Genomic DNA, 13,546 nt, shown 5'->3' on the forward strand with positions numbered 1-13,546 from the left:
GAATTTTGGAAAAGCATCTACTTCAGTTTCATTGACTACACAAAAGCCTTTGACTGTGTGAATCATAACAAATTTCAAAACTCTTAAAGAGACGGGAATACCAGACCATCTTACCTGTCTCATGAGAAACCTGTATGCAGGTTAAGAAGCAACAGTTAGAACCCTGTATGGAACAACTGACTGGTTCAAAATTGGGAAAGGAGTAAGACAAGGCTGTATATTGTCACCCCGTTTATTTAACTTATATGCAGAGTACATCATGTGAAACACTGGGCTGAATGAGTTACAAGCTGGAATCAGATTGCTGGGAGAAATATCAACAACCTCAGATTTGCAGATGATACCACTCTAATGACAGAAAGCAAGGAGGAACTAAAGAGCCTCTTGATAAGGGTGAAAGAGGAGAGTGAGAACACTGGCTTAAAACTCAACATTAAAAAAACTAAGATCATGGCACCTGGTCCCATTCAGTTCAGTTCAGTTCAGTCGCTCAGTCGTGTCCGACTCTTTGCGACCCCATGAATCACAGCACGCCAGGTCTCCCTGTTCATCTCCCAGATCTCCTAGAGTTCACTCACACTCACGTCCATCAAGTCGGTGATGCCATCCAGCCATCTCATCCTCTGTTGTCCCCTTCTCCTCCTGCCCCTAATCCCTCCCAGCATCAGAGTCTTTTCCAATGAGTCAACTCTTCGCATGAGGTGGCCAAAGTACTGGAGTTTCAGCTTTGGCATCATTCCTTCCAAAGAAATCCCAGGGCTGATCTCCATCAGAATGGACTGGATGGATCTCCTTGCAGTCCAAGGGACTCTCAAGAGTCTTCTGGTCCCATTACTTCATGGCAAATAGAAGTGGAAGTAGTGACAGATTTTCTTGTCGTCTTGGGCTCCAAAATCACTGCAGATGGTGGCTGCAGCCATGAAATTAAAGTCGTTTGCTCCCTGGAAGGAAGGCTAGATAACATATTAAAGGACAAACCTAGACAGCATATTAAAAAGCAAAGACATCACTTTGCTAACAAAGATCCGTAGAGTCAAAGCTATGGTCTTTCCACTATGGATGTGAGAGTTGGGCCATAAAGAAAGGTGAATGCCAAAGAATTGATGCTTTTGAACTGTGGTCTAGAGAAGACTCTTGAGAGTCCCCTGGACAGCAAGGAGATCAAACCAGTCAATCCTAAGTGAAATCAACCCTGAATACTCACTGGAAGGACTGATGCTAAAGCTGGAAGCTCCAATACTTTGGCCACCTGAGTTGGTCAAAAGGCAACTCATTGGAAAAGACTCTGATGCTGGGAAAGACTGAAGGCAAAAGGAGAAGAGGGTGACAGAGGATGAGAGAGTCGGATGTGGCATCACTGACTCAATGGACATGAACTTGGGTGAACTCTGGGAGATGGCGTGGGACAGGGAGACCTGGCATGCCACAGCCATGGGGTCACAAACAGTCAAACACGACAGCAACTGAACAACAGCAGCAAATAACTGAATCACTTTGCTGTAGACCTGGAACTAACACAATACTGTAAGTCAATCATACTTCAATTAAAAAAAATAAAATGATAAACATCACATCAGGGAACAACCTTGAGTCCACTGCTCTAACCCCTATCAGTGGTCTTCAAATACCACTTTTCTTCTACAAAGAATCCCTCTCTGAAGAAATCTTAAGCGAAACTCAATGTACATGAAATAGATGGCAGCTGAGCAGTTTCGGCAGAAGCAAGAGTGGGAGGCCTGCCCCCCCACACCCAGGGAACCCAGCCTTCAGGCAGCACCTGAGGTCCCCTCCCAGATCTTGTTGTTCGGAGAGACCAGGTATGAAAACCAAATTCTCCAGAACGCTCGGCAAGGGGCAGATGCTGAAAACTAGGGTGAGACCAGAACAACTGAGCCTGAAGGGAAGGCATCCCAAGGGCCTTGGCTGCCCCTACGCAGAAGCCATTCCCGCTCAGGTGCCCGGAGGAACGCGCAGCATCTACCGTCCCTGGGGTCCTCTGGAGGAGGGTGGAGGGCGCCTTACCTTTCTCCAGCATGAAGGGCTGAGTCAGCGGGGGGATGGTCCAGAAGTCATCACTGTCCAGGGTGCGCAGGGACTGCACAGGGATGGTGGCCGATCGGCCAAAATCCACGAACATGACCACCACCCAGGAGTCCACGCGGTCCAGCACCCAGCACCTGGCCAGAGGGAGGGAGAAGAGGTTTGTCCCACCTGGTGGCACACAAAGCAGTCTTCATGGAGAGGGCTGGAAGCTCTGGGCTAGGAGGAGAGAGAGCTTCCTATGCTGTTCCCCGCCTTGGGTGGAGAGGTGATCACAGGAATGATCTTGAGAGAAGCAGCAGCAGCAGCAGCAAAGACACGGGAGTCTGCAAGATGGAGAGGCAAGCCTCCAGCCCTGCCCGGCACACACCTGTTCCAGGCCGGGCCGTAATCGCCCAGGTGGTATTCGGCCAGACCGCGCGTCCCGCGCCGCACCGCTGAGTCATGCAGGTAGGGCTGCTGCTCCTCCGCCTCGGCCAGGGCGCTGAACAGGGCCTGCATGTTCTGCTGCAGTGTCTGTGGACAGTACAAAGGCCGCCGGCCTCGCTGCCTGCCTGTATCACACGTCTGTCTTGGCAGGAATCACCTGTTACATCAGCACCACTGATCCACCCCAAGGGAACCCAAGGTACGAGGTGGGAGAGAGACTGAGGCCGAACCAGGGATCCAAGTACGGCCCCTGTGGATGCTCACCCCAGGGGGGGCCGCACGAGGAGGGATCCAAGCCCCAGAGGACCACCAATAAGCCCGTACCTCAGTGATGTGCATGGCCCAGAAGAAGGGGGTCTGAGGGACAGTACTGGTCACCAACAGCCCCACCTCCCCGCTGATGCTGGGGATGGTGGCCAGCCAGCCCAGGTCTCGGAAACATTCCCTTAGGAGCAGCACCAAGAAGGACCCTCTGTGCAAAGGGCAGGGAACAGAGGGAAGAAGGTGAACACAGAACAATCTGACCGCCTGTCCTGGGGATGCTGGGCAGGAGAGTCACCTTGACAAGAGGGCTGTGGCCCTCCCCAGGGTGGGGACAAGACAAGTGCCCCGGACACTCTGATTTCAGGGCATCCAGGATGGGGAGAGTCCCAGGCCATCACCATACAGAAAAGGAGACGGACTTTGTAAGTCACGGTGGGTCACAGCCTTAGTGCTTGGGTCTGATGCAGGAGTTCTGAAAACTTGATTCCCCACCCCCATACCATCCCTGCCCCCACCCTCTAGGGACAGAGCAGACGTCTGCAATTGCCATTTGCTGGTGGCCTCTACACCTCCGCTCACCTCATTTCCATGGGAACTGCAAAGAAGCTTGTCTTGGATTTTTCTGTCTCACAGGGCTCACCAGAAGCTTTAGGAGTGAGCTGTGGACAAGCTGGAAGACAGAAAGTGGAGTCCTGGAGGCACCAGGGCGGTCTCAGAGGGCTGCCCCCCACCTCCCCCTCAAGAGACCTCAGAGGTAGGATGAGATGGGTGGTGAAGCTACATCCTGCCCGGTCTCAGCCTCTAGACCCTCTAGGGGAGGGTGTGCTGGATGATCTTTCGTCAACAAAGCATCCCAGGGACCTCCCTGGTGGTCCAGTGGCTGGGATTTCACCCGCCACTGCAGGGAGTGTGTTTTCAGTCCCTGGTTGGGGACCTAGAATCCCACATGCCTCGTGGCCAAGCGACCAAACCATAGAACAGAGACAATGTTGTAACAAATTCAACAAAGACCTTAAAAATGGTCTGCATCAAAAAAAAATCTTAAAAAAAAAAAAGAAGGCATCCTAGAGGAATAAAAATATTTTCCACACTGAGGGGTCAATGCGGGACAAAGCTGAAAGGAGGCTGGGAGAGGTAAATCGGGAGCTGCAAAGACACGTCCTGGGAACAGATGGCAGCTGGGGAATCTCACCAGTGGTTCCAGCAAATCCTTGAGCAGAGGCCTTCTCTGAAATCTAGGGAGAAAGAGGAAAGGCATCACTCAGACATGGCGGTGTTCATCTCACTGTTTACATACTGGGTCTCTCCAAGTGGATTCGGATGAGACCAGCAACAGCCCCTGGACTGACACAGGCTTCAGCTGACTTTGGGGACCCCCAACCCCGCTTTCTCCATTCTCTCAGGGGATCCTGAGCCAAGTAAAGACAGGAGGTTCAGGAGCAGGGAGCGGGAGGGAGGGCATGCTGCCAGGAATGCTCACCAGGACCTGCAGGCACAGAAGCCCAACACTGCTTATCCCCAAGGCCCCTGTGGGCACCTCTCCGGGAAAGAGGAGGAGAAAGGGGTAGGGATGGCTACTCTGGAGCAGGCCTGGGTGGAGACAGACTACAGACCTGCAGCCCCCAATCCACACTGGCTTCCCTCTGTCGACCGTCCTGATCTGGAAACCCCCCACCCTGGTTACACCCACAGATCTGCCTGCCCGGCTATGTTCCTGCTTCCCCCACACCCCCCGCTGCCAGAGAACACACACGGCCGCTGTTCTCCAGTGGACACGCCACAATCCTTCCATAAGCCCCTAGTGAGTTTCCTTCCTTCCCTCCAATGGATGACACCTCACCCCCTCCGCTCTTCAAACCCTCCACACCTCCCACCCAACACCCACCCTGTGAACTTGCCTCTTCATCAGGAGAAAACTGGAAGCAACTGGATGTGGGGGACCCCCTCATCCTCTCACCACCCAAACCACCCCACCCCACTCTCTCTGCCCCTGTTACTGCGGCCACCAAGCACCTTCCCACTGTGCTTACAGAGAAAACCCAAAGTCCCCACGTGGGCCCGCCAAGGCCACATGATCCACCCTCCTCGCACTGACCTCTGCTCTGCCCACTTACCCTTGAGGCGTGTGCAGGCAGTCCCTCTGTCTAGCATGTTCTTTCCCTGGTCTTCCCATGGCTGGCTGACTTTACACCCAGATCTCAGCCGTCACTTCCTCACGGAGAGGAACCCTAAGGGCCGTTTCTGTGGCCCCTCTCCTCTGCATCACCTCACCTCATTTTAGTTCTACGTTTGCTTCTTCCTACTGAGACAGGCTGGGGCCTGGGACCCTCTGCTGCAGTGCTCACACCCGGACAAATGTCTCCTCCAACAATAAAATCCAAGGAAACTCTAAGGGACTAAAAATAACTGCGCACGTGTGCAGTCAGGGAGAATCATGGACGACAAGATACGAAAAAGATGGGAAACCCAAAACCCAGTGCCACTTCTGAAGACTGGGAGCAAAAGCAGGGTGCTGTACCTGCCCCGTGCACAAAGGCATGGGCTCACCACCGAAGCCACCTCTCTGGCCTGAGCCCTGGACACGCCCCTCCCTGCTCACCCCATGTAAGGACCCAGCTGAGCCCGCCTTGGGAACTAGCAAGAGAGCTTGGTGCTCGTTTTCCCTCCTGGTGCTGCTGCAGAGGGGGACCCAGTAAAACCTTGCCTGAATTTCTTGTCTGGCCTCTAATCAATTTCTACTGATTAAGGAGGCCAAGAACCCTGGTTGGTAATACTATCTAACATTTTCTTTTTCCTCTTTTTTTTGGGGGGGGGGGGGGAGGGCATTTTCTTATTTATTCACTTTTTTACAGGTTTACTGTATGTGTATTTCCACTGGAATTTAAGCCTGATGTGAACCACATCTCTCTTCTGACAACTACCTTCATGGCCAAGGAAACCTCAGGGAACAGTGTCTGAGACATGTTAAGTAAATATATGTGAGAGAAAGAGACAGAAGGAAAAGAGAAAGGAGGAGGGAGGAAGGAGAAATGAACTGGGGCAAATTCTTAATATAAACCTTGGTTTCCTCTTCAATACCATGAATCATACCTGATGTGAGGATCTACTTTGGTCAGCATCTGTTCAGGACACGACACAAAACAGATGCTTGATAAATAGAAGAGAGGTTAAGGGACTTCCCTGATGGTCCAGAGCTTACGAGTCCACCTGCCAATGCAGGGGACACAGGTTCAGTCCTCAGTCCAGGAAGATGCCACATGCCCAGGGCAACGAAGCCCAGGCGACACAGTGCCTGAAGCCTGCACACCCCAGAGCCCGTGCTCCGCAACAAGAGAAGCCACCGCAATGAGAAGCCCCTGGGCCACAACCAGAGTAGACCCTGCTCACCGCAACTGAAAAAAGCCCAAGTACAGCAACAAAGACCCAATGCAGCCAATAAATAAATAGAATTTTAAAACAGAGAGGCTAAAAGTGCAGGTTCTGGAGTCAGATTGGGCTCCAATCTTGGATAGAGAACTTTAAGGATCGAGCTCCTTAACTTTGGCTTGGTTCCTTGGCGTCTCGTCCACAGGACAGGAGAGTAGCAGCACCTATTGCTGGGTTTAAACAGGTTCATACAGCAAAGCAATCATTACAGAGCCCGCAGAGTGAGCCCTCCGTGAAGGCGAACAAGCACAGTCAACCAAGGGAGCCTAGATAAAATCTCCACGTGAAATCATTCTGCCCCTGCTGTTGCTGCTGCTGCTGCCAAGTCGATTCAGTCGTGTCTGACTCTGTGCGACCCCACAGACAGAAGCCCACCAGGCTCCCCCGTCCCTGGATTCTCCAGGCAAGAACACTGGAGTGGGTTGCCATTTCCTTCTCCAGTGCATTAAACGGAAAAGTGAAAGTGAAGCCGCTCAGTCATGAGCGACCCTTAGCGACCCCATGGACTGCAGCCTACCAGGCTCCTCCATCCATGGGATTTTCCAGACGTGAGTACTGGAGTGGGTTGCCATTGCCTTCTGTTAACCTACGACAAAGCAAAGTGAGTGTTAAAAACTCTCCTCTAGCCAAGCACTGCTGCTGCTGCTGCTAAGTCGCTGTAGTCGTGTCCGACTCTGTGCGACCCCATAGACGGAAGCTGCCTTTTTATTTGAATAGGGCTTCCCAGGTGGCGCTAGTGGTAAAGAACTTTCTTGGCAATGCAGGAGACAGATGTTTAAGAGATGCAGGTTCAATACCTGGGTCAGAGAGATCCTCTGGAGAAGGAAATGGCAACCCACTCCCGCAATCTTGTCTGGGAAATGCTCATGGATAGAGCAGCCTGGCGGGCTACAGTCCATAGGGTCACACAGTCAGACACGACTGAAGTGACTTAGCACTTAGCAAGGCAGTTTCATATACCAATCTCAAGAACCAATTATCAGCAGGGGTGTCAAGCTAAAAATTACTATTAATACAGAAACACTGAAAACCATTCCAGGTCTAATTATTATTCCCTCATGATTTGAGAGATATAAACATAACAAGCCTATGTTGTCAGTTTGTGAAATTCAGTTTCAGAGGAAAATCTATACAATTGTCATCCAACCACCAGAGCAGACACTCAAACTTCAAATTTCAGGATATACATAACACAGAAGTGGCCGCCTAGAAGCTGCAGCAACCGAGGTAACACCTCAGGAACTGCCAAACCAGCCCATTTTCATTAAGCTCTGGTGTTGCCACAAACACAGCAACTCTACGCCCCGGTCAACAGCTGTTAATGGTCTACTTTGTTCTGGGACACTGCTACCAGCTGGCCAAGCGTTCCAAGAGGTGGCCTGCTCCAGAAGCATGCAGGGAAGTCCCAGCAGTGGAAGGGAAGTCACGGGGCACACAAAGGTCCGTGGCCAGAAGGCTTCTGGGGGCTGGGGGCACCGGCCTCGTGTGACACTCAGAATAGCGGTGGCCTCCCTGGGATTGTCACTGCCGCACCCTTGGCCTGCTGCGTCCACCCTGGACCATCACTTTTAAGGTCCTGGCTCTACCGGGGGAACCACACCTGGAGCTCCCTGACGGGCATATCCTAGTGGAAATTTAAAACTTAGAGCTTTAACCATCAACTGCTTTCCCGCCACCCAGTACCACCTTGCACTTCTTGCGTTTCTATGTGCTGGGCACAGAGGGACAAAGAGAACAGACACAGGCCTTGACCTTGGGGAGCTACACCGAGTCACTCCACGCATATTTATACAATGCGCTCGTTCTGGACACAGCCATCACAAAGCTCACACTCTGGTGCGGGCAGGAGACAAGAAGTATACAAAGAAGTATAAGGTCGACGGCCATAAGGGCAAAGAAGATTCACAAGGCAAGGAGAGGGGACAAGAGGGCAAGCGTGGGGGAGGGCGTGACAGCTGAGCAGAGGCCCGAATGAACTGAGAAGGCAAACCCGCAGGCATCTGGGAGATGAGCCTTCCTGCCGAGGACGCCTGAGGTCCTAAGGTAGGGATGTGCTCACCCTACGACACTGCAGCCGGAGTAACAGGCATTTGCATCTCTTACCTGTACCACCCAAGACAGGTCTTCTGCTTCCAGGCCCTCGGAGTCTCTTCCCCAGGGTCCCTTTAAAACCTAAATCTAAGTGAACAGATGAACTAACGGTGGCACATCCATGCAACAGAATACAACTTAGCAATAAAAGGAAGAATTGCTGACGGTGTGACCACATGGATGATTCTCAATAACATTCTGCTGAGAGGAGGAAGCCAGACACAAAGAAGCGCGTATGGCACGAGTCCATCCGCACCAAACTCTAGAAAAGGATAACTCTCGTCTAAACTGATAGAAAGCAGATCAGTCATTGCCTGGGGCCACGAAACAGGGAAAGGGCACGAGAGAATCTTTGGGGTGACTGAAATGGTCTATATTTGACTGTGACAGTAGTAAATTCATCAAACTGTACACCTAAAAGGAGTTCATTTTATGTAATAATTCAGTGATACTTCAATAGGTGATTTTTTAGTATAAATTGATTAAATCTGGCTAGGTCATTCTGTGCTCAAACCCTCCAGTCTTCTCACTACTCACTATTATGTGACTAAGTAAATGCCAATTGCTGCTGAATCAAGTTATACACCATGAAAATTTAAAATTTTTAATACTAAAAATGTATTATGATTATTTTTATCCTTATACAACCTTCTCCAGGAAGTAACTGCTCCTTTTTTCCCATTTACTTGGATTTCCTTAAATTTCTGGCTAAATCAATAAAACAAAGAGCTGGATCCTTTGAAAGGATTGACAAAATTAATGAACATCCAGTAAGACTGAAAAGAAGACACAAATTGCCAAGATCAGGAACAAAATGGGATATTAATATACACCTCACATATATCAAAAGGATACCAAGGGAACATAAAGGACAACTCTACACATAAATACAAACATGAAGTCTGACAACTTAATATAAAATATTCCACTTTCTCAAAAACTATAAACTATCAAAACTCACCCAGTCTGAAATAGTTGATTTGAAGAGCCCCATTACTGTTAAAGAAACTGAACTTATAATTAAAAAAAAAAAAAAAAAACTCAGGAATTCCCTGGAAGTCCAGGAGTTAGGACTTGGCACTTTCAGTGCCAGGGGCCCAGGTTCAATCTCTGGTTGGGGAACTAAGATCCCACAGCCCCCCCCCAAAAAAAAGAAAAGAACAAGGAAACTTCCAAGCTCAGATGGTTTTACTAGAGAATTCTACCAAACATTTAAAGAACAGTTAATGTAGTTCTATACAGTCTTTTCCAAAAGGAGGGAACACTTCCTGATTCATTTTATAGAATGCATTTATACTAGTATTCAGTTCAGTTGCTCAGTCATGTCCTATTGTTCGCAACCCCATGGACTGCAGCATGCCAGACTAGTATTACCATGATATTAAAACCAAAGATAGTATCACACACACACACACACAAAAAACCCACAAAAGAACAATACCCTTCAATAGATGCAAAAACCCATAACAAAGTACAATCAAATAGAATTTAACAATATGTAAAAATAATCATACACCATGACCAAGTGGGTTTTAGTCCAGAAATGCAAGGCTGGTTCAATATTTGAAAAATCAGTCAAGGTAATCCATATTAACCAGGCTAAACAAGAAAAATCACACATTCATATCACTCAATACAGAAAAAACCATTCAACAAAATTCAGCATCTGTTATAGGTTGAATTATTTCTGCCCCCTCAAAAAATATCTGTGGAACTCCAAACCTCTAGTACTCAGATTGTGACCTTATTTGGAAACAGGACCTTTATAGAGGTAAGAGACGTAAAACGAAGTCACTAAGGTGGGTCCTCACCGAATACGAGTGTGTCCTTATGGAAAGAGAAAACCTGAACATGGAGCCCGACGCAGAGGGAAGCCCATATGAAGACACGCAAGGAGCGTGTTATGTGAAACGAAGACTGGGGTGACGCCTGTAAGCCAAAGAACACCGGAGATTTTTGGCAAACCACCAGAAGCTAGGCAGAGGCAAGGAATAACTTCCCCACAGGTTTCAGAGGGACCTCCGCCTGCTGACACCTTAATTTTGGTCCTCTAGCCTCCAGAACTATGAGACGATCGATTTTTGTTGTCCTCAGCCACCCAGCTCGTGGTACTCTGTGACAGCAATCATAAGAAACCAATATAACAATGACTCATGATTCAAAAAAGAGAAAACTCTCAGAAAAGCAGGAATAGAGGACACTTTCTTCAACTTAATAAAGAATATTCATCCAAAAACCTATGATAAAATCATGCTTTATTGTGAAAGACCGAATCTTTTTACCCTAAAAGAATAAGGCAAGGATGTCCACACTCACTACTCTGGTTCAGCATAGTGCTGGGAATCTAGCCAGTACTAAGAAAAAGAAACAAAGACATACAGATCAGAAAGAAAAAAAAGTAAAATAAAACTGGCCTTATTTGCAAATGACACTATTGTCTACACAGAAACCCCCAAGAAATCTACCAAAAAAACCCCAAATTCCTATCACTAATATATTCAGCAAAGTAACATGATATAAGGAAAGTATAAAAAAATTATATTTCTATACACTACCAATGAGCAAGGAGACAGAAACCAAAAATACAGTGTCATTTATAATCACTCAAAATTAAATACTTGTGTCAACCTAATAAAATATATTAGAACTTGTATGCTGTAAACTATACAATCTGATTAAAGAAATCAAAAAAAGGTCTGAATCAATGGAAACACATACTGTGTATTTATGTTCATGGACTGGAAGACCCAACATATAATAAAGATATCAATTCTCCTTAAACTAACACATGAGTCTAAAGAGATTGCCATCAAAACTCCAGTCAAGAGGGGTGGAGCGAAGGGAACTCTCCTACACTGTGGATGGGAATGTAAATTGGTACAGACACCGTGGAGGTGGCTTAAAAAACTAAAAATAGAGCTATCATATGACCCTGCAATCCCACTCCTGGGCATATATCCAGAGAAAAACATGATACAAAAGGATACATGCACTCCAAGGTTCACCGCAGCACTGCTTACAACAGCCAAGACATGGGAGCAACTTAAATGTCCATCAATAGATGAGTGGATAGAGATGCAATACACATATACAATGGAATATTACTCAGCCATTAAGAAGAATAAAAATGGCTTTTGCAGCAACATCTCATGCTGGATGAAGTAAATCAGAGAAAGAAGCATAAACATCATCTGACATCCTTTATATGTGCAATCTAAAAGGAAATGATACAACTAAACTTACAAAACAGCAGGAGAGTCACAGATTTAGAGAACAAACGTATGGTTGCTGGCGGGGAAGGGATAGTTAGTTTGGGATGGACGTGTACACACGGCTATATTTCAAATGGATAACTAACAAGGACCTACTGTACAGCACATGGAACTCTGCTCGATGTTATACAGCAGCCTGGATTGGAGGGGAGTTTGCGGGGAGAATGAACACATGTATGTGTGGCTGGGTCCCTTTGCTGTCCACCTGAAACTATCACAACACTGTTAACTGGCTGGACCCCAATACAAAATTAAAAGCTTTAAAAAAAAAAAAACTCAAAATTATTGGAGGTATAGATTATCCTAAAATCTATATACAAGGGCAAAAGAACTAGAACAGCTAAAACAATATTGAAAAACAATAAGTAGAAGCAATCTCCTAATTTCAATACTTCTTATAGCTATAGTAACTGAGACTACATGAGACATTAGACATGTAGATCAATGGAACAAAACTGAGGACCCAGAAATTTGTTGTTGTTGTTCAGTCACGAGTCCTGTTAGACTCTGTGACACCACGGACTGCAGCACACCAGGCTCCTCTGTCCTGCACTATCTTCCAGAGTTTGCTCAAATTCATGTCCATTGAGTCGAGGCTGCCATCTAACAATCCTCATCCTTTGCTGCCCTCTTCTCCTTTTGCCTTCAATCTTTCCCAGCACAGGGTCTTTTCCAATGAGTTAGCTATTTGCATCAGGTGACCAAAATATGGAAGCCTCAGCTTCAGCATCAATCCTTCCAATGGGTATTCAGGACTGATTTCCTTTAGGATTGACTGGTTAGATCTCCTTGTAGTCCAAAGGACTCTCAAGAGTCTTCTCCAACACCACAGTTCAAAAGCATCAATTCTTCAAAGTGCAGGCTTCTTTATGGTCCAACTCGCATATCCATACATGACCACTGGAAAAACCATAGCTTTGAGTACACAGACCTTTGTCAGCAAAGTGATGTCTCTGCTTTTTAATACACTGTCTAGATCTGTTGTAGCTTTCCTTTCAAGGAGCAAGTGTCTTTTACTTTCATGGCAGCAGTCACCATCCACAGTCATTTGGAGCCCAAGAAAATAAAATCTGTCACTGTTTCCACCTTTTCCGCTTCTATTTGCCATGAAGTGATGGGACTGGATACCATGATCTTAATTTTATGAATGTTGAACTTTAAACCAGATTTTTCACTCTCCTCTTTCACCCTCTTCAGAGGCTCTTTAGTTCCTCTTTGTTTTCTGCCATTAGAGTGGTATCATCTCCATATCTGAGGTTGTCGATATTTCTTCCATCAATCTTGGTTCCAGCTTGTGATTCATCCACCCCAGCATTTCACATGATGTACTTTGCATATAAATTAAATAAACAGAGTGACAATATACAGCCTTGTCATACTCCTTTTCCAATTTTCAACCAGTCAGTTGTTCCATGTCCAATTCTGCTGCTTCTTGACTCACATAAACATTTCTCAGGAGGCAGGTCAGGTGGTCTGGTATTCCCATCTCTTGAAGAATTTTCCACAAATTGTTGTGATCCACATAGTCAAAGGCTTTAGCGTAGTCAATGAAGCAGATGTTTTTCTGGAATTTCCTTGCTTTTTCTATGATCCAATGGATGTTGGCAATTTGATCTCTGATTCCTCTACCTTTTCTAAACCTGGCTTGTACATCTGGAAGTCCTCAGTTCACATACTGCTGAAGCCTAGCTTGAAGGATTTAGAGCATAAACGTACTAGTATGTGAAATGAGTGCAATTGTGCAGTAGTTTGAACATTCTTTGGCATTGCCCTTCTTTGGGAATAGAATGAAAGCTGACCTTTTCCAGTCCTGTGGCCACTACTGAGTTTTCCAAATTTGCTGGCATACTGAGTGCAGCACTTTAACAGCATCATCCTTTAGGATTTTAAATAGCTCAGCTGAAATTCCATCATCTCCACAAGTTTTATTCACAGTAATGCTTCCTAAGGTCCGCTTGACTGGACACTCCAGGATGTCTGGTTCTAGTTGAGTGATCACACCATCGTAGTTATTCAGATCATTA

General features: G+C 47.0%; 1 protein-coding gene across 6 annotated transcripts in view; it reads right to left on the minus strand.

Annotated features, from left to right (window-relative positions):
- The window catches only part of TDRD10 (tudor domain containing 10), a 53,227-nt gene that overhangs the window by 4,695 nt on the left and 34,986 nt on the right, over window positions 1–13,546 (minus strand). For 2 of the 6 annotated variants that reach the window (XM_055584129.1, XM_055584134.1), the window contains 6 exons: window positions 6,677–6,745; window positions 3,926–3,968; window positions 3,313–3,403; window positions 2,794–2,941; window positions 2,411–2,556; window positions 2,023–2,177 (listed from right to left, as the gene is read on the minus strand). In XM_055584129.1, the coding sequence (XP_055440104.1) occupies window positions 2,023–2,177; window positions 2,411–2,556; window positions 2,794–2,941; window positions 3,313–3,403; window positions 3,926–3,968; window positions 6,677–6,745 (652 nt within the window). Of the gene's footprint in view, window positions 1–198; window positions 954–2,022; window positions 2,178–2,410; window positions 2,557–2,793; window positions 2,942–3,312; window positions 3,404–3,925; window positions 3,969–6,676; window positions 6,746–13,546 lie in introns of those variants that run through there. The other 4 variants (XM_055584132.1, XM_055584133.1, XR_008715558.1 and 1 more) reach the window with 4 other exon arrangements.

The sequence above is a fragment of the Bubalus kerabau genome, chromosome 6 (genome assembly GCF_029407905.1).
Source record: "Bubalus kerabau isolate K-KA32 ecotype Philippines breed swamp buffalo chromosome 6, PCC_UOA_SB_1v2, whole genome shotgun sequence".
Classification (NCBI taxonomy): domain Eukaryota; kingdom Metazoa; phylum Chordata; class Mammalia; order Artiodactyla; family Bovidae; genus Bubalus; species Bubalus kerabau.